We start from the raw sequence: 27,178 nt of genomic DNA on the forward strand, positions 1-27,178 counted from the left end.
AAAACAGAGGCGCTCGGGTGGCACAGTTGGGTAAGTGTCCAACTCTTAGTTTTGGCTCAGGTCGTAAACTCAGGGATGTGAGACAGAGCCACACATCAGGCTCCACTCTCAGTGTGGAATCTGCTTACAGACTCTCTCTCCTTCTCCCTCTGTCCCTCCCTGCCCAAATGAATAAATATTTAAACAAACAAACAAATAAATAAATAAATGGAAAACAACAGCAGGAACAACACACCCCCTCAGGACTATCACCATGCACGGTGATTTGTACCAAAGGGACTGAGGTATTAACTGAGAGGTGGGTGGCCAGCACAGTCAGTACATTTACTACCTAAACTGCTCCTCATTCCTATGAGAAGTCAAGCAGCAAAAGGAAAAAAAAGAAAAGATGTAGTTGGGGCGCCTGGGTGGCTCAGTCAGTTAGGCGGCTCACTCTTGATTTTGGCTCAGGTCCTGACCTCAGGGTCCTGGGACAGAGCCCCAAGTCAGCCTCCTCACTCAGCAGGGAGTCCGCTTGAGGATTCTCTCTCCCTCTGCCCCCTCCCCCCGACTCGCATTCTCTCTCTCTCTAATAAGTCTTTTAAAAAAATTATAATAAAAAAAAAAAAGATGTAGGGGCGCCTGAGTGGCTCAGTTGGTTAAGCATCTGCCTTGAGCTCAGGTCATGATCCCAAGGTCCTGGGATCAAGCCCCACATCGGGCTCTCTGCTCAGCGGGGAGCCTGCTTCTCCCTCTCCCTCTCCCCGATGCCCCCCCTGCTTGTACTCTCTCTCTGTCAAATGAATGAATAAAATCTTTAAAAAAAAAAAGAGGGCGCCTGGGTGGCTCAGTTGGTTAAGCGACTGCCTTCGGTTCAGGTCATGATCCTGGAGTCCCAGGATCGAGTCCTGCATCGGGCTCCCTGCTCAGCAGGGAGTCTGCTTCTCCCTCTGACCCTCCCCCCTCATGTGCTCTCTCTCTCTCTCTCATTCTCTCTCTTTCAAATAAATAAATAAAAAATCTTTAAAAAAAAAAAAGAAAAGAAGAAAAGAGAAGATGTAGTTAATATAACATGGCAATGGGTAGGAACCGTCTTCCCCAGCAAATGTGCTGTTTTCATAATTTGGAAACCCTAGCAGCCCTGGGCTGACTGAATTTAGAAAAACGCACTAGCCAGGCAGTGAGGAAGCTTTGGAAGATGTTAATTCCCAAAGTGAGGGGACTCACACAAGACAAAAGCCTAATGCACACCTGGGCCAGCAACACTCACCATGAATTATTTACAGAAATCATCATGAAGACAGATACAAGATCACAAACAAAAGGTGATAGGATTAGTAATATTTTTTTTCTCCTTTCTCTTAATTTTCAACATTTTGGGTAAAATGGTTCAACTGTCTTTATAAGTGAAAAAAGCAAATTTATAACTAAAAAGTAACAACAATGATGGATGGAACAAGAAAAGTAGAGGCCAGGAAAGTTTTGGATTTTGGAAAGTCTTCTCGATGCTGGTTCAATTAAGACAGAGAGTTTGAGGTCTGGCTGGGATCTCAAGGAGCCTGGTGTACTCATTTCTCATCTAAAGCAAGGTGAAGCTCGCCAGGGTCTGAAGTGGTCAAGTTTGCACACAAGTCTTTCCATCATCTGTACTGGAAGGCACAATCAATCTTGAACCTTTGGATTAAGACTAGGTCCCAGTACCAGCTACAGACTTTATGGACGACACCATCACCGGGGAAAAGGTATAGAATTCATGAGCCAGCCCCAATTAAAACCAATGGAGACAAAGGAATTCAGATGTGGACCCAGTACTACTCAGGGGAACTAACTCACTTAATTGCTTGAGAAGTGACGAAAAGGCAAACATGCCAAAAATATAATCAGCCCCATAATTATGTCTGAACCCATAGTGTGAGAAAAAGGGTATGTGTGGTTGGGGGTGAAGTGGGAAGTGGGATGAGGTTAGGAACAAAAACCAAGATATGGAGGCGCCTGGGTGGCTCAGTCGTTAAGCATCTGCCTTTGGCTCAGGTCATGATCCCAGGGTCCTGGGATCAAGCCCCGTGTCGGGCTTTCTGCTCCACGGGAAGCCTACTTCTCCCTCTCCCACTCCCCCTGCTTGTGTTCCCTCTCTCGCTGTGTCTCTCTCTGTCAAATAAATAAATAAAATCTTTTTTTTTTATTTTTCTTTATTTTATTTTATTTTATTTATTTGACACAGAGAGAGAGACAGCTAGTGAGGGAACACAAGCAGGGGGAGTGGGAGAGGGAGAAGCAGGCTCCCGGCCGAGCAGGGAGCCCGATGCGGGGCTCGATCCCAGGACCCTGGGATCATGACCTGAGCCGAAGGCAGACGCTTAACGACTGAGCCACCCAGGCGCCCTAAATAAATAAAATCTTAAAAAAAAAAAAACAAAACAAGATATATCGCCAAAGAAGAGATATAGATAGAGATAAGCATATGGAAAGATGCTCAACATCATATGGCATCAGGAAATTGCAAATTAATACAACAATGAGATACCACGCCACCCCTATTAGAATGGGTAAAATCCAAAAAACTGACAATACCAAATGCTGGTGAGGACACAGAATAAGAGGAACTCTTATTCACTGCTGGTGGGAATGCAAAATGGTACAGCCGCTTCGGAAGATAGTTTGGCTATTTCTTACAAAATTAAACATACTATTACCATATGATCCAGCAACTTTACCCAAATGAGTTGAAAACTTATGTCCACACAAAAACCAGCATATGAATGTTTATGGCAGCTTTATTCAAAATTGCCAAACACTGGAAACAAGATGTCCTTCAATAATAAATGAATAAACTATAGTATATACATACAATGGAGTATTACTCAGTGATAAAAGGAACTGAGCAAACCACAAAAAGACATGGAGGAACCTTAAATGCATATTGCTCAGTGAAAGAAGTCAGCCTGAAAAGGCTATGTATTGTATGATTCCAACTGCATGACATTTTGGAAAAGGCAACACAGTAAAACGATAAGTGGTTGCAAGAGGCTTGCGGGGGGGAGGGAAGGAGGGATTAATAGGCAAAGAACAGCACATTTTTAGGGCAGTAAAACTATTCTGCATGATACTATAATGGTATTTCAGGACGTGTATTTGTCAAAACTCACAAAACTATGTAACACAAAGTGTAAACCCTAATGTAAACTGTGGACATCAATTAGTAATAATGTATCAGTATTGGTTCATCAATTGTAACAATGTACCACACTAATGCAAGATGTTAATAACGAGAAACTATAAGCAAATTAAGATATATATGGGAACTCTGTACTATGTGTTACAATTTTCTATAAATCTAAAGCTGCTCTAGAATGTAAACCTCATTAATTTAAAAAAATCATTACAGTTCACTCATATGTGGAATTTAAGAAACAAAATAAACGAAGAAAAAAAAAGAGACAAACCAAAAAACAGACTCTTCACTATAAAGAACAAACTGATGGTTACTGGAGGAGAGGTGGGTGAGGGAATGAGTGAAATAGGTAAAGAGGAATAAAGAGTACATTAATCATGATGAGCACTGAGTAATGTACAGAATTGTTGAATCACTATATTTTACCCCTGAACCTAATATAACACTGTACATTAACTATACCAGAATTAAAATTTTTAAAAATAAATTTTTAAAAATGGCTAAAATGGTAAAGTTTATGTTATGTACATTTTAGAATTAAAAAAACATAATAAATAAATAAATACAGGAATTTAAAAAAATTTTTTTAAATAGAGAATGCTTTCTTTTATTTATTTATTTTTTTTTTTAAAGATTTTATTTATCTGACAGAGAGACACAGCAAGAGAGGGAACACAAGCAGGGGGAGCTGGTGAGGGAGAAGCAGGCTCCCCGCTGAGCAGGAAGCCCAACGCGGGGCTAGATCCCAGGACGCTGGGATCATGACCTGAGCCAAAGGCAGACACTTAATGACTGAGCCACCCAGGCATCCTGTCATATCACTTTTTAAAAACATTTTAATTCCTGGGGCGCCTGGGTGGCTCAGTCTATTAAACGTCTGCCTTCGGCTCAGGTCATGATCTCAGGGTCCTGGGATTGAGCCCCACGTCAGGCTCCCTGCTCAGTAGGGGGTCTGCTTCTCCCTCTCCCTCCGCCCTTCCCCCTGCTCATGTGCGCTTTCTCTCTCAAATAAATAAAATATTTTTTTTTTTAAGATTTTATTTATTTATTTGACAGAGAGAGACACAGCAAGAGAGGGAACACAAGCAGGGGGAGTGGGAGAGGGAGAAGCAGACTTCCCGCCAAGCAGGGAGCCCGATGCGGGGCTCGATTCCAGGACCCTGGGATCATGACCGGAGCTGAAGGCAGACGCTTAATGACTGAGCTTCTATGTGGGTAAAGGACGAGAGGGGTGGGGACTGCAGGAGCCAGACTGCCTGGGTTTCCAGCCCAGCTCCAGCATTCACTGGCTGGGTGGATAAGTTCCTTAACATCTCTGTACCTCAGTTTCCTTACAAAAAAGATATTGGTACTTACCCCCACAGAGCTGCCGTGAGGAGGAAATGAGTTTATATATAAAGCACTTAGAACAGTGCCTTGCACGCAGTGGGTGCTATAAGTGCTTACAATTATTACCTGTTTTGAGTTTCTTGAAGTGCTGAAGATCACAAGGTGAGGGGAGGAAGCCTCAAAGCCACAGACGTCGGGCAAAGCCAAAAACGTGCTCCCAGTCCCAAACCCATTGCCTTCTTCTTTCCCAGGGTCTCTGCCATCTTTTACCAAGCAGATGGTGGGTGTTTCAAGGACAGAAGTTAGATATAATTTCTCATTGTCCCCTCACCCCCACCTGAACAGATCATCTTCCCAAATGTTCTGTCTGTACCTGGCACTCAACAGAGCTTTGCTGGAGGGGTGTGCTCTGCAGCCCCAGGCTCTGTGTCAGAAAGCTCGGCAGGCAGGGAGGGTGGTGATGTGCAAAGGTATGTACTGGAGTGAGGAGACCATTCCTATGGGGTTTGGGTCAGACAGGACAAGGTCACTGCACACGCACCTTAGGACCCAACATCAGAACTACACTACTGAAACAGGAAATGAGGCTCAGTGGGCTACCTCAGAGGCAGGATGGAAGAATGAACTGAGGAGTCAAAGGCCAAAGTCCAGAGTCAGGAGCTCTGAGTGAGAAATCTGGGCAAGGGAAATGCTGGCAAACCGAGACCCAGAATACGGCAGACGTGAAGACCAGCATTCAAAAAGGAAAAAGCCTCAGGTATTGAAGATAGGAGCCTAGAAAGGCGGGCTGAACAGGGAAGATTCCTGGGACTGAGAGATCCAATCATGTCAAACCCATAAAGCCTTCCAAGTCTTTGCCTCTCTCTGTGGGAAGAGAAGGAAATCTGCCAGTGCTGACCAGCCCAGTATCACTCTGGCTGGCAGTCACTCCCAATAATCAGGCTGCTTGAACTTTTTAAAGTGAGTTTGAGGGGCACCTGGGTGTCTCAGTCGGTTGAGCGTCTGCCTTCGGCTCAGGTCATGATCCCAGGGTCCTGGGATCGAGCCCCGCATCGGGCTCCCTGCTCAGTGGGGAGCCTGCTTCTCCCTCTCCCTCTGCTGCTCCCCCTGCTTGTATGCGCATGCTCTCTCTCTCTCTCTGTCAAATAAATAAAATCTTTTTTAAAAAAATAAAAAATAAAGTGAGTTTGACTGGGCCAGCTCAAGGAATCTCTTCCCAACTGTCTCCTTACTGCTGAGGGATTCTCTGATTTGGAAGATCTGGAATCCTTACCCCATGAAGGAAGAGATAATCCACTGCAAATGAAATGCTTTTCAAAGGATGAAGCCACATACCCACATAGATTGCTGGGAGCCCCACAGTGCCTTAGGTCTTCCCCTGGTTACAAAAGAAATGGAATTCTCAACATTTCAAACCTCAGAGATCTGGGGCCTGAAATCCAGCCCAAAGTGGTGGCTTCAGCTTCAAGAAGAGTTCTAGCCCTTCTGCTGGCCGTTACTCCCTGGGCAAGGGCCAAGGGCCAAGGGCACCCCACTCTTTCTAGGTAGCCCAGAGACCCTCCTCTTAGCAGAGAGCATCACTATTTCATACAGTCCTCCCAAAACTCAACACCTCAGAGATGAAAGGCTGGGGGACCAAAGCCCAGGGAGGCCTGCCCTGCCATAAGCCTGCAGAGCACTTCCTCAGCCTGCCATGCCAGCCATGGGGAGGGCCGGGCCTGCCATCTGTGGGTGGTTTATAGAGGGATTCTGGTTGTCAGCTTCACGAGAGTTCTGGGAGAAAGCGAAGGCCCAACCAGAGGAGAGACAGTGCTCCCAGGACAGGTATGCTAGGGCAAAGACGGGATGTCCACTGGAAACCCCAGAGGATGAAATGACACATTAAAAAGTTCCTGTGAACCAAGCTTTGAGAAGGGAAAATTAGCATTTCCCAACTGCAGGGGACCAAGGCCACACAAAACAACATGTGGAAAAGTTAATCTGTATCCAGTGTTTTAATCAATAACTCATTCGGTCCAGAGCCCAACTTAGAGGAACCTGAAGGGAAAAGGAGGTTCTCTACCAACCCAGTGGAGACAGCCACAGAAAGCCAGTCAGCAGCAGTTCCAGCCCCAAAGGGGGCAAGAACAACTACAAATTGCACAGGCATACCCGCCAAGAAGCCAGCATTTGTGGGGCAGAGCGCAGATGGACCGTGGGCGGTGGAGGGCAGGCTCTACCCCGGGCCCACACCACACAAAGGCTGTCTTTGGAACCAGCCGACGTGTCAGAAGATGACCTGCCCAGTGGAATCCCACCAGGGAGGTCTGCCTGAGATCCCAAACACACTCTGCGACTAGTCAGCCTCCTGCGCCCTGTGGTTTGGGTCCAGCTAGGGCTGCTGGCCGTACCAGGGGCGGCCAGAAATCCTCACAGAGAGCAGTGCAGAAGCCGCCTCTTCCACAGCCCTGCAAATCTCCACATTCCAGGCCATAGCTGCCGGCCACAAAGGGAACGGCCAGAGCCGGACGCTTCCGACAGCCTGGCAGCTGAAGATCAGCTATCTCACACCTCCCAAGTCCAGGGGGAGAGCAACAGGACAATCCCTGCCGCTGAAGTCAGTCGAGAGGAGCCTTAGGGTTCCTAGAAAAGCACTCCATTCTCCCCTGTGGCTGCCCAGAGCTGGAACTTGTTCCATCTCTTGGACTTCAGAAAGAGCCTCTTAAGAGCCTTTTAATCCAAACAAGTGCTCTCCTGTCCTGTTTCCTTTGGGGACTGTGAATAGGGAAAGAACCTGGATGGAACTGGCCATTCCAGGGCTCAGGCAACCAGCCTGCTCTTCACTTCCTTCAGGGCTACCAGGATGGGGGGGTCCCCTCCTACTCCCACAGCAAGCCTGCTAGGGGACCCCTGGACTTCTGCTTGTCCCTATCCTCGACAAGCTGTGAGAAGGAAAGATCTTACAGGGAGGAGGCATACTGTAGGCATTCAATAAATGCTGGTGACTGATCAAAATGGAAAGGCAGTCCAGCACAGAAGTTCAGAAAACAGACTGTGGGATCACTGCACCTGGCTTCTAATTCACCACCTACGCAGTAAGTTCGTTAGCCTAAATTTCTGTATCTATAAGCAAGACATGATAAGAATTCCTTGTGTCACAGAATTACTATGGGGATAACATAAAAGGATACCTTTATGAAAAGAATTTAGCACTAACCTGGAATATAGTAAAAACCGAAAAAAAAGTCTGCCTATATAATTATGCTAAAGACAATGTCCATACATTTGCTTCTCCCCAATCATGAAAGAGAGCACAGAACAGTGGGGACGTTGGGAGACGCTGCCACTCTCATTAGCTTCTGCATGGCCTTCAGCAGGCTACTGTACTTTCCTCCACTTACAATTAAGGGACATGAACTAGATCAGTGTTTCCTGTTTGTCTGACAATAACAGTACTGAATCATACTTTCTATTTTTATTTATTTATCTTATTAATTTATTTATTTGAGAGAGAGAGAGAGTGTGCACCGGAGCACGAGTGGGGGGAGAGGGGAGGAACACAAGCAGACTCCCCACTGAGCGCAAAGCCTGACACCGGGCTCCATCTCAATGACCCTGAGATCACGACCTAAGCCAAAACCAAGAGTCAGATGCTTAACCGCTGCGCCACCCAGGTGCCCTGAGAGAGAATCTTAAGCAGGCTCCACACCCAGAGTGGAGGGGGATGCAGAGCTCCAACTAATGACCTTGAGATCATGACCTGAGCCAAAATTAAGAACTGGGCACTTAGTCAACTGAGCCACCCAGGTGCCCTTGAATCATACTTTTTTAAAAAAAAGTTCCCTTTAGGGCGCCTGGGTGGCTCAGTCGGTTTAGCAACTGCCTTCGGCTCAGGTCATGATCCCGGGGTCCTGGGATTGAGCCCCGTGTCGGGCTCCCTGCTCGGTGGGGAGCCTGCTTCTCCCTCTCCCTCTGCTACTTCCTGCTTGTGCTCTCTCTCTCTCCTTATGTCAAATAAGTAAATAAAAATCTTTAAAAAATTTTTTTAATAAAAATATATTTATATCACCTTTAAAAGGGGGGGTTAATTAATTAATTGATTTTTAGTGAGCTCTACGCCCAATGTGAAGCTTGAACTCATGACCCCATGATCAAAAGTCCCATGTTCTTCCGAATGAGCCAGCCAGGCGCCCCAAAAGGGGAGTTAGTTGGAAAAGAACATAAAGTAGATGATCTACTACATGGCAAAAATTATGAAGGGAGCACTAGAAGTTTGGAAAACACTGGGCCAGAAGATTATTAAAGTCCCCTCAAACCTGAAAGTAAGTGCTGGTTCCTAGAGTGTCAGGCTATGATCCTCCCCTGCCCCCTGCCTTCCTACTGGCCTGCAGCTTGCAGATGCCTCTCAAACTTCACTTCCTCCCCAGAGCTTCTTCCAATTCAGCAGCCTGACTAAAAGTCATACCCTCCATTCTGCTCCCAGGTCATGTTCTTCATCCACGGATTGTAGCATTTATTACCCAGTACTATAACCCTCTCTTTATGTTTATCTCCCCTCTAGGACATGAGCCCCTTGCAGATAGGAATTATGTCTTGGCATTTTATCCCTAAAACATCTATTAAGATGTTCTGTGTCTGGAACAAAATAGGTGCTTGAGGAATGTATGCTGAATAAATGATCCAATGCTTGGGCCCTTTTTTCACTGAATAGAAAGACAAAAGATGGTGGAAGAAGAGCATTACTAGAGATTCATTTGCCGTAATTCCAGTTCAACACTTCTTAGCATTTAAACTGGATGGTAGGGACGCCTGGGTGGCTCAGTCAGTTAAGCATCTGTCTTCAGCTCAGGTCATGATCCCAGGGTGCTGGGATCGAGTCCCACATCAGGATCCGTGCTCAGCAGGGAGCCTGCTTCTCCCTCTGCCTGCCACTCCCCCTGCTTGTGTGTGCGGGCGCACTCTCTCTCTCTCTGACAAATAAAATCTTTTAAAAAATAAATAAATAAATAAACTGGATGGTAGAACACTCACCTTTTTGACCTCAGCTTCAAGCACTAAATTAAATAAGAATCTTTAAATCTGTTTCAAAGAGGCCTTGCCACATGAAATGTTTGGAAAAGCAAACTTTTCTTTAAGAAATTTACCAGGACTGAGAAGAGACCAGTCACACCAGCACAAGGGCCGATTACAAATGTACTTTTGACTTCTGCAACATAGACCAAACTGGGTAAATATCTAAGAACACTCCCTCCATGTCCTTCTAGTGGTAGGACATAATACCAGAAAACACTAGATTCCAGCGGTGATATACAGCGCAAATCGAGGTCTTACTATTGTCATAAATGATATATGAATATCACAGTGCTTTATCATACAGAAATGACACACATATAAGGGGGTACTTTCAAAAGTGGAAAAACAGTAAGGAAGGCCCTCTTTAAAATTCAGAGGTTGCCCCCTCTGAAATATGGGGCTTTCTCAATTATGTTCTTCATGTCACTTTGGGCTTTGGACCCATCACTGACAAGCAGGTATACTGTAAGAATCTTTAAGCCACATAGGAAATGGTATTCTTCTGACTGGAATAAATCTGTCAACAAAAAGGTACAGGCTAACTGCACTAAATACCCTCTGCAGGTTTTTATTAAAAATATACAGTAAAGTCCAGCATAGTGCCTTTACTGCCCACATCTGTTTGCTATTCTATCTCCATTATTAATACTGTAATGCACGGTCCCCATTCAGGCAAGATTAATTCACTGTTCCCAAAGCCTTCTGCTGACATTGCAATGGATCTGTTTGGAAGGCTATAAAGGCAGGCCCAGGCATTGCTCTCGACATGTGATCAGTAAGGAGATGAGGCCTGGGCCCCCAGCTTAACGAGAGAGAAGAGGAAGTTGGGTTGGACCTGTGATCAGAGAGGCAGAACACCCTAGTGGTTAAAAGCTCAGACTTTGGACTCAAGACAGTTCAATTGAATCCTAGTTCTTTTCCTTTAGCCAATTCATTTACCCCTCAAGTGATTTAATTTTCTCACCTATAAAACGGAAATAACAAAAGAACCTGGTAAGATTGTAAAGTATTTGATGTGATGATAAGGAAGATACTAAGAACTAAAACAAAGCAAAAAACAAACAAACAAAAAAAACCCTGATGATTATCATCTTCATCATGATACCATCAACATCCCCAGAATCAGCCTCGTCTGCTGAGGCAGGGCAAGAAGAGCCCTGCTAGTCTTTCAACCTACACATGCTAAGTAGTCATCACCAAGATACCAAAAAGATAGTGTAAGAGGCAAAAAAGGACAAAAAGCAAAAAGCAGGAAAGGATATGATAACAGAAATAGAATCAGCTTTTGATTAACCATGCTGATGAGGGGGAAGGAAGACAACATTTAAACTGAAGAAAAGAGGGCGCCTGGGTGGCTCAGTCGTTAAGCGTCTGCCTTCGGCTCGGGTCCTGGATCGAGTCCCGCATCAGGCTCCCTGCTCGGCGGTGAGCCTGTTTCTCCCTCTGCCTGCTGCTCCGCCTACTTGTGCTCTCTGACAAATAAATAAATAAAATCTTAAAAAAATAATAATAAAATAAATTGAAGAAAAGAACCCTTCTCAAAAAAGAGTGTAGATGGAACAAAATATTTGTGTTTTTTTTTTTAATTACAGATAGTAACTTACTCGAGGACATGATATAATTGTTCAAGAGGCAGTAGAGCACAGTCATGAAGAGCATGAACTCTGCAGCCAGAATGCCTGCATTAGAATCCTGGCTCCACCACCTCCAAGCTGTGTGACCTTAAGCAAGTCATAGACTCTCTTTGTATCTCAGTTTCCTCATCTGTAAAATGGGGCAAATATGAGTATCCACCAGTATTATATGGTTGTGATGAAAATAAAATTAGTTTATACATGCGAAGTGACTAAAAGAATACCTGGCTCATAATCAATGCTTAAGAAATGTTACCTTTCATTATTATTAGTGTTGCTGTTATGGTTTTAGCTGACTTAATACTAAGTTGATGTTTAACTTAATATTAAAATTGTCTAAATTCAGTGGTTATAGGGGCACACAGGGGAGGCAGGTAGGATTTAGAAGTATACAGGGCAGAAAATGGGAGATAGACTAGAATAAAAAATGTACTATGGATAAGCTGAGCACAGATAACTGCAGGTTACAAGGAAGTAAGTAAGATCAAGAGAGGGAGAGAGATGGATATACTCATGATAAAGTAAGTAGAGTAAAATGTTAATTGTAGAATCTAGGTAGTGGGTATTTGTGTGTTGGCTATAAAATTCTTTCAACTATGCTTTATGTTTAAGATTTTTCACTACAAGCTAGAAGGGAAAAAAACAAGTATACTTAGAGGCATCAATTCAAATTCTGGGTCATAGCTATTCTGCCTGTCCTCTGAGCTCAAACAGCAGAGCAGCTTGGAAAAACCTGATGGTTTTAGAACACTTGCTCATCATCAACACTGTCCTGCACCAGATGAGCAGAGTTCGGGTGCTGGCCTGGATCACTCTGGCGCAACTAGATACAAGCAGAGGATAGAAACCCAGAAGGTTCTACCTGAGAAGCACCAACCACATAGAACTATGACATTATCACCCCTGCTCAGGGAAACCCCAGAAATATGGCTCAAGGCTAAGGAACAGACAGGTGGAGGATGGGCAAGTGCCATACACTCACTCATGGACTCTGCTGTCACCATAGAGATCACTCAGGCCGAAGCTGATGTAGTGCCAGTGTTCAGGGATGTTGGCAGAAGGGCTCCCCACGTTCCTGTACATGCTAACATAGTCCAAGGGGTCTGGGCCGCCCAACCTGCAAAAGACAAAACACAGCGGAGTCAGTGTGAGCCTGAAAGCAGACAATGTGAAGCTAAGAGGTCATGCCTTACAAATCTGAAGACCCCATCCTAGAGGAACCTGGGATGACTAAAAGGAGGCCACACCTCCAGGATAAGAACAAGGGATGGGCAGCTAGAAGTGCCCAATTCCATAAGCACAAGAGGCTCCCTTCGATCCCCAACATGCAGGACCTCTTTTAGAAATAAAACAGACTAGGTGGTTACCCCTTTTACTTCCTCCTATTTCAAATTACCAATCCCAAATGCGATTGGCAGGAATTATCTCTCTTCCATGGTGCCTGTAAACATGCCAAGCTTCAAGGCAAGAGGTGCATTAGTCAATCAATTGGCTTCTGTTGAAAGACCATCCTGAGCATCCTCAATGGGCATTGTTCCTGGAAGCAGAGGCTCAGCTCCACTCCTGCCTCTTACACAGCTAATTCCTGAAAGACTATATTGTGCCCTATGTTAATTACAGTTTGTTCTAAACAAACCCAATGCCTCCAGACCCCAGCCTGCACCCCACAGACCAAAGCTGGTCTTTTCTCATGCAAGTGACAAAAGCCACACTTAGGCTAGCCCTGCACAGAGAACCGCAGCAGGCCGGACTGAGCCTTGGGAGCACCTGCATCCAGGAGATGATCCCAGGAGACTGTCGCCTCAAAGGTAGAACTGGAATAGTAAATGATTTGGGGCCTCTGAGAACCACATTAAACATCCCCCATAATTCCAACAGAGAAGCAGCTGAGGAAGAGATTCAGTCATTAGCTCACTCCGAGGATTTAATTCCATAAGGGTTTCCTTTAGTAGAGCAATTAGTGCTCTTTAAAAAAAAGAAGAAAAAAAAAAGGGGGGGTCCTGCTTTTCTTCAGAATGGATAGGGAAACTTGGTAGACTTGAGAAACAGCCTAAATGGAAGCCATCAGCGGAAGGAAGTCTGCATTTAGCCCACAAACACTCTGCATTTGAGCTGCCTCGGACATCTGACTGTTCCACAGACTGCAAAAAACTTTGCCTGCCCCTGGGACACGGATGGAGTGCACTCTGCAATTGGGATCGTACGCTGAAGTAACACTAATAACCAAATAAAAGACATGTTACATGTGATCCCAGCAAGAGTGCCAGTACCATGCAATTTAAATAGTATTTAAAACCAGTAGGTCTGGTTTCATCCTCTTTTGCCAGGGTATTACTTGCCTTTATAGAAATCCTTATTCTCTGCTAGGAAATGCTAAATTATTTATAGAACTTGTAAGAAAGTTGCTACAAATAGCTAAGAATCTCAGCTGAGTGGATTAGGAAAAGGGACAAATCCCCATGTCTTTCCTTAACTCTGATTTGGCCAAATCATTTGAATACTTCCACAACCAGTTGAATATAGAAAAGTTTGCTGGGGGAAGGAGGAAACAAAAGGGTAGCAACCACACGATAGCTGCAGAACCCCGTAACAGATCGGAGTGGCTACACGCTCCATAGGGGCTCCGGTTTCCTGCTGCTAATTCCCAATCTTGCCCCTCCTACAGCCTAGGTCCATCCAGCAACAAGTGGCAAAACTGTATCCACAGTTCCATGCTCCATCTGCCATACCCCTGCAGCCCTCTCTCAGGAGATACTGCACCAAGGAATGGGCCTTTACCTTAAAACTACAACTGCAAGGACTAACCAAGAGTCAGACAAAATTAACCTTGTCCCCAAGTACAGTGTTCTATTCTACTTACTCAGAAACCTGATGGAAAACAGATGAGTATATAGAAAATAATCATATTTTGGGGGGCAAACAGGAATGGGAAACAAGAAAGGACCATTCCTACCCCAAGGGCAGCCCTTCTGTAAACAGGTCTGATCCTTAACAGAGCTACTTGAGGGTTACTCTCATTTGGGGGTGGCTCAGTTGGTTAAGCAACTGCCTTCAACTTAGGTCATGATCCCGGGGTCCCAGGATCAAGTCCCGCATCAGGCTCCCAGCTCAGCAGGGAATCTGCTTCTCCCTCTGACCCTCTCCTCTCTCATGCTCTCTCACTCTCTCTCAAATAAATAAAAATAAAATCTTAAAAAAAAATCTGCACTTAGAAAAAGATGTTATCCAAGGACCCAGAGCAACCCTTGATGCTCTTCCTTGAACTTATTTCCTTGAATTCCTAACTTCACTCCACACGTCAGTTGCAGGACCACTGTGGCTCCAGGGTATAAGCTCTGCCTCCGTGTTTCTGCTCCCTGCTTACTAAAGTCTCAGCTTTCAGCCAGGATGTCCCTGCTGGCCAGGGTCCACTAGCCAAAGAGCCAACCTTCTGTCACAAGAAAAGGAATCTCAAGGGACCCTGGGCCATGACCAGACCCAGGTAGCCTTAGTCAGTCAAACTGCCAATGAGGTCTTGTGGGATCCCAAATGTGAGGTATATCAATGAATTGATTTCAGAATCTTACTTAGGCAAACCCTTCCAAATCTTAGAAAGAACCAGTCTCTCAGCTGCTCCTTCTTATATTTTTCTGCAACTAGCCAGCATTTCTAATTTCACAAAGTGCTCTTTATTAGTCATTACACGTTGGCCCATCTCTAAAGTCCTGCCTGGTTAACAAGCTTGCAGCAAGAAGAAAAAAGAAAAAAGAAAGTTGCCCAAATCAGTCTTAGTCCTTTACATGTGCTTTAATATCTTCTACACACAACTCTATCCTTCATGGCCAGTTGGGTGACAGAAAAACTCTATCCTTCATGGCCAGTTGGGTGCCCAAGTCTGTGTAGGGATTTCTCCATACACTCAAATGAGACCTGAACAAATAGCATCGTAGAACCTGGCCCGCTTTTCTCATGACACAATCCAATACAGTTCATTGCAATACATACTTAAATATAGACGTGCAATGAGAATGGGTCATTAAGTTATCAAGAGCTGCTTTTCATTCAGAAGCTCTCTTCAAAAACTGCCCTCAACCAAAGAACAGTTTGCCGACGGAAGAGAACTGTCCTGCTGGCCACATCTCCTCCTGGCTATCAGACATGGCCCTCCCATAGAAGGGGGCTGGTCCCCAGGCCCTCCATGCTGTCAGTCTTTTCACACACTCCCACTGACACAGGGAACTAGCCTCAGCCCTAGACAGTCTAGTTTCTGCCATCTCTGGAGGAACTTAAGAGGTTATCCTGGAGAAGATTCAGTCCTAAAGGGAGAGGTAACCAGCAAAGACATCCACTCTACCAATCTCCCTCTTTGGGTCTACCTGCCCCTTTGGCCACATTCCAAGCTGCTTCCTGAACAGTCTTTCAGAACTCAATGAAGGGGATCATCTAATACAGTGCCTACATGAATGCAGTTCTGGACAGATTCAACCAATTCCTCAATTTGGTCCAGAAAAACCATGAAGACAGGCTCTTTGTCAGAGTCCCTCGAACACCTGTCTTGCCCAGAGGATGTAGAAAGAGACAGGTTGCAAAGAGGAATGGGAAACAAGAAAGGACCATTCCTACCCCAAGGGCAGCCCTTCTGTAAACAGGTCTGATCCTTAACAGAGCTACTTGAGGGTTATTCTCAGCTTCCCTGAGAGACTGTTGCCTAAATCCTGAAGCTTGTGGCCAGGAAGCTCCTCTTAACATCTCGCTGCACTTCTTTGCTCCGTGTCCAAGTCCCAGATCTTCATTATTTACGGCGGTCCCCTTCAATCCTGAGCCAAACCATGGATCTCCCTGACCCTGCCTCTGTTCTAGCCAATGTCCTAAAGCAAAGCAGCTGCACAGCCAGAGGAAGCTCTGCTTGGCCAAAGAGAACTGTGCCGAGTAAGCACAAAGTTTATCAAGAAAAGTTGCTCCGTAAAACTTCAAACGCAAAAGCACAGCACCGAAATGACTGACGTATGAGCTCATGGGGAAGGTATCAAAAGGAGACCTCCTCCTCCTCTCGTCACGGGCACAACTCTCAAAACTTGCTCCCCTCCTAACCTACGGGAGAGCGGGGGTCCTCAAATCCCCCCGTACCCTGTGCAGTCTCGAGCCCTCTGAGTTCTGCCAGCCGCACTCCTCCAAAACCCTCTCATACGCTCCCCAAGCCCCGCCTCGCCTCCCCCATCCCACTTCAGCCGCCCCCCGCCCCCGGCTTCCCCTCGCCCACTAATGACCCCCTACAGGCGCCCCCTCCTTTCACCACGTTTACAGTTCCCTCTCTCCTATCGCAACCCCCCCGCTCCTACACACACCCCCAATTCACTCTATTCTCCTAATCCCAGTTAACCCTTCATCCTCCCCCCTCGTTAACCCTTCGCTACCCACAGGCTCCGTTAACCCCTTTGTCCCCATTCCCAACTTCAGCCTTAACTCCTTCCCTCGCAGCAGGACGCCCTCCTTCCAAGTGCTTTAACCATTCTTCTCCACCTCCTCCTCCCCCGCAAATGACTTCGCCCCCGGGGTTCTAACGCTTCCCAGCCCGCCCCTGTCCGTCTCCCCGCGGCCCAGAGCATACCAGTACTTGACGATAGCGGTAACCTGAAGCGGGTTCGGCTGGTCAGGGTAAAGGCGACGGCACTCTCCGTAGATGGCGTGCAGTCCTGGGGGAAAGAGCGAGGCGAAGGCCGGGGGCGCACTAGGGCCAGGGGCCGGGGGCGCGGTGGGGCCGGGGGCGCCGCTAGGCCGCAGCTCCGCCATCCGGGCGCGAAGGGAGCTGGGGGGACCGCGGAGGGTGGACGAGGGGAGAGCACTGACGCGCCAGCAGGCGGACTCCGTGGGTGCGACTCCCCGAGGCTATGGGGGCTGCAGCGAGGTCTAGGCTCCGCGCCTGCGCACGGTGCACCGTCTGCCCAGGCCGTCGCCGCCGCAGAGACGGCCAGAGGGTGCCTCGGGGGCCGCGGGGCGCTCAAGGGGGCGGGGCGTCGGCGCGCCCTATCCCGGTATCCATTGGGTAATGTCTGTGCCAGTCACAGGTGGGGAAGGCGTGTCTTGACAATAGGTCCTGCCTCCCTCTCCTGGTGTTGGGGGTGTCCCAAGACTCTTGGCCTCCCCCTAGTGTTAGGAGGAACCCAGGTTCAAATAGAGACGTTGAGACATCCTAAGGTGCTAGGGTCCCACGAAAGCAGTGGGAAGTTCGACAAAGGGCTTGTCATCTGCTGACACGCTGCTAACAAGAATTTAAGCATAAATCTGACAATAATGGGTTGATTCATTCATCCATTAGTGTGATTTTAGTTTCAATAGATTATAAATCTGAATGTTTCCTACCGTCATTGAATGTCCATTTACGATATTTACTGACACTAACGCCGCCAAATTCAGGGGTCGTATGTTGAAATACTTATTTTGGAGTCCTGTTAAAAAGTAGGAAGAGTTAAGTAAACTAGGACTAATTAAAAAGACTTGGTAATTTTTTTTTTTTAAGATTTTATTTATTTTAGAGAGAGAGAAAGAGAGGGCGCGCGCGTACGAGTGGGGGGGAGGGGCAGAGGGAGAGGGAGAAGCAGACTCCCTGCGGCTGGATCCCAGGACCCCGAGATCGTGACCTCATGACCGGAGCCCAAGGCAGACGCTTAACCTACTGAGCCACCCAGGCACCCCAAGACTTGGTAATTTTTTAATAAATGCTTTTAGTTATGACAATCTCTTCTTTGTTCTGTTTTATGCAGATGTATGCAGATTGCCTTGAGGAACCCCAATATTCATTATCTACTATGGACCGCTCTTTCCCATTACATTTCACTCTCTGTAACTGGGAGAATTTCTTTTTTTTAATTTTAAGTAATCTCTACACCCAATGTGCGGCTCGAATTTACAACCCCCAGATCAAGAGTCGTATGTTCTACCGATTGAGCCAGCCAGGCGCCCCTGGGAGAATTTTTAATTCTTAAGGCACCTGGTTGAGAATTATTTTCCTGTGTACAATAAGGAATTCCAAGAAAAAGGAATAAAAGGAAGTCCTGATTACCAATGCTATTGACTAAAGGGTCCCAGCAACTTGAAGGGGGTAGAGGTTGCATAATCTGGAGAAAAATGCTCTGGGCTCATTTGAAAGTAGTGACACATAACTTCTCTTCACCTCCATTTTCTGATTCATCGGTGTCAATTCTAACTCTCCATGAAAATTAGAGATACTAAAGCAGTTCCTGAAGCTATTAAATGAACGATGTTTTTTTAATGACCAAAAGATCACCTGTACCCGTAGTTCCAAATGTCAGTCTTCAGACCAATGTTAGCCTTTGCAAAGTTTACACCCACCCAGGAAAAAATGCGAAAAGAACCAAAATGTGCTGATTTTTCTCAAAAAGCAATAAAACTGAAATTGTTTTCTTTTGTTCTGGGACTATGTCCTCTTTCCCCATGTGTGTGTGGTGGAGGGTAGTATTAAATTTTCCTTTATTAGAGTTTGATGCTGATAAATGTTTATTAATGTCTTACTGACCCAAATAAAAGCATAGCAACCTTATACTGACCCAAATAAAAGCATAGCAACCTTATACTATCCAGGGGAAGTAGTGGCACGACTGATCTGGAAAATCTAAACATCGACGAAATACTGGCCAATCCAAACCTAACTACAGGCAAGTACTCAAGAAGACTACATACTTCAGCATGCACTGCGAATCTCTTCAAAGGAACTACAGATCCAGGCATGCAATACACCTATCAATCAGCGTCCCCGTCTATTCATCTACGGAGACTACAAAGCCCAGGGTACTATGCGTGGAAATGTGACGCCCTATTCTTAAATTAGGCGGGGCTCCGGAGCTGCCTGGCGCGTTATACTCAGGTGCAAGGCATGCTGGGGGTTGTAGTTCTTTGGAGGCGAGGTCGGGCCGCTCCCTGGATGCCCTGTACCGGCGGCTAGACTGCGCATGCGTGTCAGTGGCGTTAGCAGCGGACCCGGCTGGCAGTTCCTTCCTCGGAAGGAGAGATTCTTCTGCCATGGAGTCCTACGATGTGATCGCCAACCAGCCTGTCGTGATCGACAACGTGAGTTGCGTCTTTCCTATCTCTAAACGGATTTATTCTCTTTTCCCCAAAGGGATCGCTTCCCGGGTTTCGGCCTGGGCCACCGGCTCTTTGTCACTGGCCCAGCCTGTCAGGCGGGTTCAGCAACCGCCGCCTCTGTCCTCCCCTCACCCGTAGTCCGCAGGCAGGGCGGCTGGCCAGCAACCATGGGATGGAGAACTTTGGGATGAATAAAGGGAAGGGCTGTAGTCCGAGCCGGGTCCTTGGGCCCTTGGCTTGAGGGGCCTTAACCGCTCTGTGAGCGCCCGGCGTCCGCCCCCTCCCCAGTTTCCAATAACTCTATTGGCTCTTCTGGCTGTCCATCTTGACCGATGACCCCGCCTCTGGGCCTTGCCGGATGAGGGCAGCTCTCCGCAGTGATTGGCTTGCGCCCCTGCCGTTCTTCCGGGCCGCCATAGTGTTTCCTCTCTCTAAGGGGCGGGCGTGTGCGCAAGAGCTGTGGGGATTGGCTTCGGGAACTCAACAGTGGAGCGGCCTGACGTGCTAGGGCCCGCCCTCGTGTGGAGAAGGGCTAAGTTTCCTTCGGTCCCCAGCCCGGCAGGCGGCTTGGAGGTGTATATGGGTGGGGCTCGGGAATCTGGTGCCGAAATGGCCATAGGATTTCAGTTATTTCTGTGATTATAGATTACAACGTTAATAAAAACAGAGTGACCAAGCAAGCAGGGAGGTACCATCCTCTTCAGAACGGCTAGCAGCTGGGGAAAAAAATTACTAAACATATTTGCCAGGCGCTCAATGGCTGCAGGGGGGGTTTCACGTACATTCGAATTGAGTCCTCACAAAAATTGGGTGGATAGTTAAGGCAGGAAGTTTGATCCCCGTTTTACAAATTAAAAAAAACAAAACAAAACACGAAGAGGTAAAGTGAGCCCAAGGTCACACGGTAGAGGTGACCTAAAACCAGTTCTTTATCCGCTATTCCTCTTGCTAGTAGTAGTCCACGCAAATGCATCAATAGTGACAAACGAAAAGAATCTAAATAACTGCTCTTATTTGGGGCGGAGGGTGACTGTTGTAAAACAGCTGCATTTCTGTCTTCCACTGAAAGGGCTCGTCCGGCCGAGATTGGTTGTACCCTCTGGGTCCCTCTATTGAGGGAAAACTGTCAGTTCTATCCGTCCTACGCTGTCGGATTCATTGTTGATCCAGCCCTTGGGACCTTAGGCATGTTACAAGTTACAAGGTGCCTTCGTTTGCATCATCTCGTTTAAGCGTCAGCTCTGGTAGGTGGATAGGAATTACTGTCCCCTGTTTATGCAGGAAAGTGAACCTTAGAGAGGTTAAATAGCAGTTAGTATGCAAGCCACCTGTCTTAGAAGTTGAGGAGCCAAGACTCAAATTGAGGTTGGGTTCCAAGTTTCTCATTTTTTCCGAGGAAAGGTGCTTGTTTGTTGTTAGCTTTCCTTCTCTTCAGAGGTATAGCTTCTGCCTTGAAAAGCAGGAGGGGGAGCTCAATGAGACACCTCATTTTGGGGAGGAATTTTTTTTTTTTTTTTTTTTTGGTCTCCCTCACTGGACCATTAAATGCTTGGGGGGAAAGATAGCATTCTTTCATTTTTTTATTACTCTCCCCTTCCCACCTTCCTCCACACACATAGCACCTACAGCCTGGCACCACTGTGTGCTCAGTAATTGTTTTTTCATTGTACCGATGGGCGGGTGGATGAGTGACCAAATATCGCAGTAACAAAGATGTCCTTAAATAAGGAAAGGACTGAAGTGGGGAGAGACCCCTAGTTAGTTACTGCAGAGGGCTGAATAGATCTTGTTCTTGATTCGATTTTCAGAGAACACTGTTTCTGTCTTCAGCCAGTTTGTATGTACTTCATCTGCGTTTTTCTTAATTTTAAAGAGAAAAAAATAGAAATTAACAATTTCCTGTTTTCATCAGCAATGCAGAAGCAGCAATCTGTCCATCCATTAGATCCTTTGATCTAATGGAATTTGGGGGCAGGAGTTCCATCTCCAGCCATTTTCTTTAATATCACTTAAGCTAATGCTTTTTAGTTTCTCCTTTCTCTTTCTCCATAGTGTATTTGAAATGCATCAAAGCAGAGGTGCATTTTCAGTTTTAAGATTTAAAGAATTGATTCGTTTATTTTCTCTGGGAAAACATTTTATTTTATTTTATTTATTTATTTGAGAGAGAGAGAAAGTGTGAGCGAGAGAGAGAGCGAGAGAGAGCAGGAGCAAGGGGGAGGGACTGAGGGAGAGGGAGAAGCAGACTCCCGGCTGAACAGGGAGCCCAATGCGGGGCTCGATCCCAGGACCCTGAGATCATGACCTGAGCTGAAGGCAGACACTTAACTGACTGAGCCACCCAGGCGCCCATGGGAAAAAGTTTTTTTTATTATGCCAGTAATTCTGCCAAAAGGTGAAATAGAAATTCTCTCATTAGGATTTACTGAGCATCTGCCACACATTTAGATCTGGGACCTCAAGTAGTTCTTGCTGTTTGACATTTAGAGATTTTGTTTTGTTTCAAAGTGAAAGATGGATAGGAAAAATCATTTGAAATATTTGAGCCCACTTTATAAGAATAATGTGTATCTAGCAGATTTTTTTTTTAATTTTTTTTTTAAAGATTTTATTTATTTATTTATTAGAGAGCGAGTGAGAGAGAAACAGCATGAGAGAGGAGAGGGTCAGAGGGAGAAGCAGGCTCCCCGCTGAGCCGGAAGCCCTATGTGGGACTCGATCCCAGGACCCTGGGATCATGACCTGAGCCGAAGGCAGTCGCTTAACCAACTGAGCCACCCAGGCGCCCATCTAGCAGATTTAACTGCTCCATAGCTTAACACATTGCTACAACTTTATTTCTGGGTGAAGGAGAGTGTAATTAAAAGAAAGGAGAGGGGCGTCCAGGTGGCTCAGTCAGGTAAGCACATGACTCTTGATTTTGGCTCAGGGCGTGATCGCAGGGTCATGAGATCGAGCCCCCAGTTGGGCTCCTTGCTCAGGGGGGGGAGTCTGCTTGAGGGTTGTCTCCCTCTCTGTCTGCCCCTCCCCTGCTCACATGCACATGCTCTCTCTCTCTCTCAAATAAATAAATAAATAATCTTAAAAAAAAAAAAAAAGAGGGGCGCCTGGGTGGCTCAGTCGTTAAGCGTCTGCCTTTGGCTCAGGTCATGATCCCAGGGTCCTGAGATCGAGCCCCACATCAGGCTCCCTGCTCAGCCGGAAGCCTGCTTCTCCCTCTCCCACTCCCCCTGCTTGTGTTCCCTCTCTCGCTGTGTCTCTCTCTGTCAAATAAATAAATAAAATCAAGAAAGGAAGGAAGAAAGAAAGAAACGAAAAGAAAAGAAGAACAAAGAAAGCAGGGAAAAGAGGGAAGAGCCTCATTATCAGTTCACAGCCTTTCCCAGTCTTAAAATAATTGTTGACTACTCCTTTCTTCCTATTCTGGCACCAAACCAATTCATGAGAATTTAATGAGGAAAGTGGAAGGGGAGGTGCACGTGCACGCACTCTAATGACAATAATAAAGTGATAGGTATTCTTAAAAACTGAACACAAGTCATTCTTCCTAAAGGTATGTCATAGATAGTAATACAAGAGGAGGGCAGCTCCCAGGCCACATTTTGAGGACTATAACACTGATTAGAATACTGTGTTTATTCTGAAGCTCAAATCTTTGCTGAGATCTCAAAGGTTAAGTTCTGTCCTAAAATGGATCAATGTTCTGGTCAGTCTTAAAACTGTCTTCGTGGGCGCCTGGGTGGCTCAGTCGTTAAGCGTCTGCCTTCGGCTCAGGTCATGATCCCGGGGTCCCGGGATCGAGTCCCACATTGGGCTCCCTGCTCGGCGGGAAGCCTGCTTCTCCCTCTCCCACTCCCCCTGCTTGTGTTCCTGCTCTCGCTATCTCTCTCTCTGTCAAATAAATAAAATCTTTAAAAAATAAAAAAAATAAAATAATAAAATAAAACTGTCTTCGTGACTATTTGGGCCTAAATGCAGGAATAGTATCAGATCTTTTCAAGTTCATCAGTAAACTAGGTAAGTTTCACTGTTTGGGGGGATCTTATACTGCTTTAGCCCACCTTTTTTAAAAAACGAGATATTTAAACATACAGGAAATTTCAGAGAAGTATATAACAAGCACTCACATAGCACGTGTCTACCACCCACATTTACTAAATGTTGACATTTGCCATATTTGCTTCAGGATTTTTTTTAATTTAATTTAATTTATTTTATTTGACAGAGCACAAGCCGGAGGGAGCTGCAGAAAGAGGGATAGGGAGAAGCAGGCTCCCAGTTGAGCAGGTAGCCTGATGCGGGGCTCGATCCCAGGACCCTGGGATCATGACCTGAGCCAAAGGCAGACGCTTAACCAACTGAGCCACCCAGGCACACCTGCTTAAGGATTTTTTTTAGGAAATAAACATTACAGATATAATTGAAGCCTCTTTGTGTACCCCTCCACAATCCTGTCCTTTCTATCCCAGAAGTAACCTCAGAAGCAAACTATCATCATAAGTTGATGTGCTCCTTTCCATCCATGATTTTGCAGACATAGATCTTTTATAGTGTGTGTGTGTGTGTGTGTGTGTGTGTAGTATTTCTGTTTTGAATTTTTACTTAAGTGCTATCATCTTATTTGCCAGCTCTTCTTCTTTTTCTTTTTTAAGATTTATTTATTTGAGAGAGAGTGAGCACGAACAGGTGGAGGGGCAGAAGGAGAGGAAGAGGGAAACGCAAGCAGACTAACTGTGCTGAGCCCAAAGCCCAACACGGGGCTTGATCCCATGACCCTGAGATCATAACCTGAGCCAAAACCAAGAGTCAGACGCTTAACCGACTGCCCCACCCAGGCACCCCAACTTTTTCTTTTTATTATAGAAAATGTCAAACATAAACAAAAGGAGAGGAGTAGTGTAACAAACATCCACATATTCATCACCTAGCTGTAACAGTTACCAGCTCCTGGTTAATCTTTTTGAACTGCATTCCCACCTACTTCCCTCTCTTATACCATGGGGTTTTTCTTAACTTTTTAAAAATTTATTTTTTTTTAAAGATTTATTTGAGAGAGAGCACACGAGCAGGGGGAAGGGCAGAGGGAGAGGGAGAGAGAGAATCTCAAGCAGACTCCACCCTGAGTGCGGAGTCCAACATGGGGCTCAATCTCACGACCCTGAGATCCTGACCTGAGCCTAAATCAAGAGTGGGATACTTAGCCAACTGGCCCACCCAGGCGCCCCTTTATTTTTTTAAGTAAGCACTATGCCCAATGTGGGGTTTGAACTCACAATCCTGAGATCAAGAGTTGCATGCTCTGAGCCAGCCAGTTACCCTTCCCCATGCTCTTCTAAAAATATAATCAGGGCACCTGGGTGGCTCAGTTGGTTAAGTGTCTGCCTTCAGCTCAGGTCATGAACCCAGGGTCCTGGGATGGAGCCCCATGTCTGGCTCCCTGCTCAGGGTGTCTGCTTCTCCCTCTCTCTCTACCCCTTCCCCCAGCTAGTGCTCTCTCTCTGGCACACATGCTCTCTCTCTCAAATAAATAAAATCTTCAAAAAAACCATAATCAATATACTATTGTCAAACCTAAAAAAATTAATAATTCCTTAATATCATCAAATATTCAATGTTCAAATTTCACAAATGGTCTCAATTTTATTATTATTATTATTATTATTTTAAAGATTTTATTTATTTATTTGACAGAGAGAGACAGCAAGAGAGGGAACACAAGCAGGGGGAGTGGGAGAGGGAGAAGCAGGCCTCCCGCTGAGCAGGGCCCGATGTGGGGCTTGATCCCAGGACCCTGAGATCATGACCCGAGCCGAAGGCAGTCGCTTAACCGACTGAGCCACCTAGGCGCCCCTTATTATTATTTTTTTTACAATTTGTCATCAGCTCTTGAGATCTGCTGATTCACTTAAGGTTTATTTTTAAAGATTTTATTTATTTATTAATTTTGAGAGAGAGAGCACGTGTGAGTGTTAGCGGGGGAGGGGCAGAGGGAGAGAGAGAATCTCAAGCAGACTCCATGCTAAGCTCGGAGCCCGAAGTGGGGCTCAATCTCACGGCCCTGAAATCAGGACCTGGTCGAAATCAAGAGTTGGATGCTCAACTGACTGAGCCGCCCAGGCACCCCTGATTCACTTAAGTTTAAGAGACATTAGAATTAGCGGAGGAAATGAAGTCAGTATATTTATTTAACCCTGTCACTTGTGATATGATATTCAACCTGTTGGTTGTCCAACTTCAGCAAGAATCCATCCCTAGCTTACTGGAAAGAATGAAAGGAGGTGATTTACAGAGATAGCTCACTGTTCAATTATGTGTATTTTGAGAGCCAAGGATGTGCTTCACACCAAGCTGGGTGCTCTGAGGGTAAGAAAGAAACCAGGTACCATGTGGAAGGAGAAACATCATGAATTAGTCGCTGGGAATGCCTTGAATAGGAGTCTCAAACTCAGTGCTTGCAGAGGCCAAGCAGGAACATAAAAAGGGGGAGGAAGAGGGTAGCCTTAAAGAAGAAGGCATGAGGACTCTGGAAGGTGCATTGAGTGTGCCTGACCAAAGGACCAGCTGCTTTTCATTTCCAACCAGTTGCCCCCATGCAGGAATGCACACCCAGTGTTGCCAGATTTTCTGTTGTTTCAAGAGAAACCAGAAAATTGATAAATTGTATATGCAGTCTAATTTTTAACTGTTGGAAGTTAATGTAAAAGTAGTTTGTCGTCTGCAGAGATGGATGATAGATTCGTGGTTGCCTAGGACTACTTGGCGGGAGAGGGCAGGTAGGATAGAGAGTGCTAATGGGTACAGTTTCTGGGACGATGAGGAAGTTCTAACATTTCATTGTGGTGAGGATTATACAACTCTGTGACTATACTAAGAACCATTGAGTTATATACCTTAACTGGATAAATTGTATGGTAGTGAATTTTATTTCCATAAAGTTTTTTTTTAAGATTTTATTTATTTATTTGACAGAGACACAGTGAGAGAGGGAACACAAGCAGGGGGAGAGGGAGAAGCAGACTTCCTGCCGAGCAGGGAGCCCTTTGCGGGGCTCAATCCCAGGACCCTGGGATCATGACCAGAGCTGAAGGCAGACGCTTAACGGCTGAGCCACCCAGGTGCCCCTCCATAAAGTTTTTTAAAAAGTATTTTGTGGGCCAAACAAAATATGTCTTGGTGCCAAAATGGGCCACCAGTGTCCTGGAATCTGAGGCTCAACCTCTCAGCATCTTTTCCCACTTGTCAAATGGGAGACAGCTAGCCTCCTTCCCACCGTGTCAAGGATAAGCAGGGGTACTTAGGCTGAAGGTTGCCCAGGCCACGGGCCCATAGTCAGCAGGTACTGGAGAGCCTTGCTGAGGGATTCACTTTTTGCCTGCTTCAGAAAGAGAATGGTCATTGGTGGCTGGCAGCAGACTTGAGTCCTCAGATCTCAAATATTTATTATGAAACTACTTTTTCAAGAAGCCTCTCTACAAGGCACTTATTTATTTGGCATTGCCAGGGTGAATAACAGAGTGGAAGCTCATTTGCCAGGTACATAGTTCCTAGGTACAAATACTATTAAAGAAATGGACAGGGCCCCTTTATATGGGGTGGTTTTAGCAGAATAGAAGCAGCTCAGCTGCCTCCCCCATCCCGCTCGCTCTTCACCCAGTTGCTGGCCTGGCAGGTGAGCTCGTGGGACTGCAGAGACAGCTGGGTCTGGTTCCACCGTGCACATCATTCCCGATGCCACCTTCACCTTTCCTGCACACCTCTGCCTGCGGCTTCTGGCATTCCAGCCGCCTGTTCAGGCTCCATACTTTAGGCTTCATCGACCAATCATTTGAGCTTGGTTTTAATTTTAGGCAGCCAGCATCTATCTGAGTACCTTCAAATGCCAGATACTGCTGATACATAAAGTCTCTGAGCTTGAGAAACCTGGGCTGAA

The 27,178-nt window shown here is 46.0% G+C and overlaps 2 protein-coding genes across 4 annotated transcripts in view; one reads left to right on the forward strand and one right to left on the reverse strand.

Moving 5' to 3' along the window:
• Positions 1-17,136, reverse strand: part of SUFU (SUFU negative regulator of hedgehog signaling) — a 112,458-nt gene extending 95,322 nt beyond the window's left edge. For all 3 annotated transcript variants that reach the window (XM_036086694.2, XM_036086676.2, XM_036086686.2), the window contains exons 1-2: positions 16,754-17,136; positions 12,149-12,283 (exon numbers count right to left, since the gene is read on the reverse strand). In XM_036086694.2, the coding sequence (XP_035942587.1) occupies positions 12,149-12,283; positions 16,754-16,935 (317 nt within the window). In that variant the 5' untranslated portion in view covers positions 16,936-17,136. The remainder of the gene's footprint in view (positions 1-12,148; positions 12,284-16,753) is intronic.
• A 1,935-nt stretch (positions 17,137-19,071) lies between these two features.
• Positions 19,072-27,178, forward strand: part of ACTR1A (actin related protein 1A) — an 18,138-nt gene continuing 10,031 nt past the window's right edge. Inside the window, exon 1 of the mRNA XM_036086606.2 lies at positions 19,072-19,230. Coding sequence (XP_035942499.1) covers positions 19,183-19,230 — 48 coding nt within the window. The 5' untranslated portion in view covers positions 19,072-19,182. The remainder of the gene's footprint in view (positions 19,231-27,178) is intronic.

This window comes from Halichoerus grypus, chromosome 7 (genome assembly GCF_964656455.1).
Source record: "Halichoerus grypus chromosome 7, mHalGry1.hap1.1, whole genome shotgun sequence".
NCBI lineage: Eukaryota > Metazoa > Chordata > Mammalia > Carnivora > Phocidae > Halichoerus > Halichoerus grypus.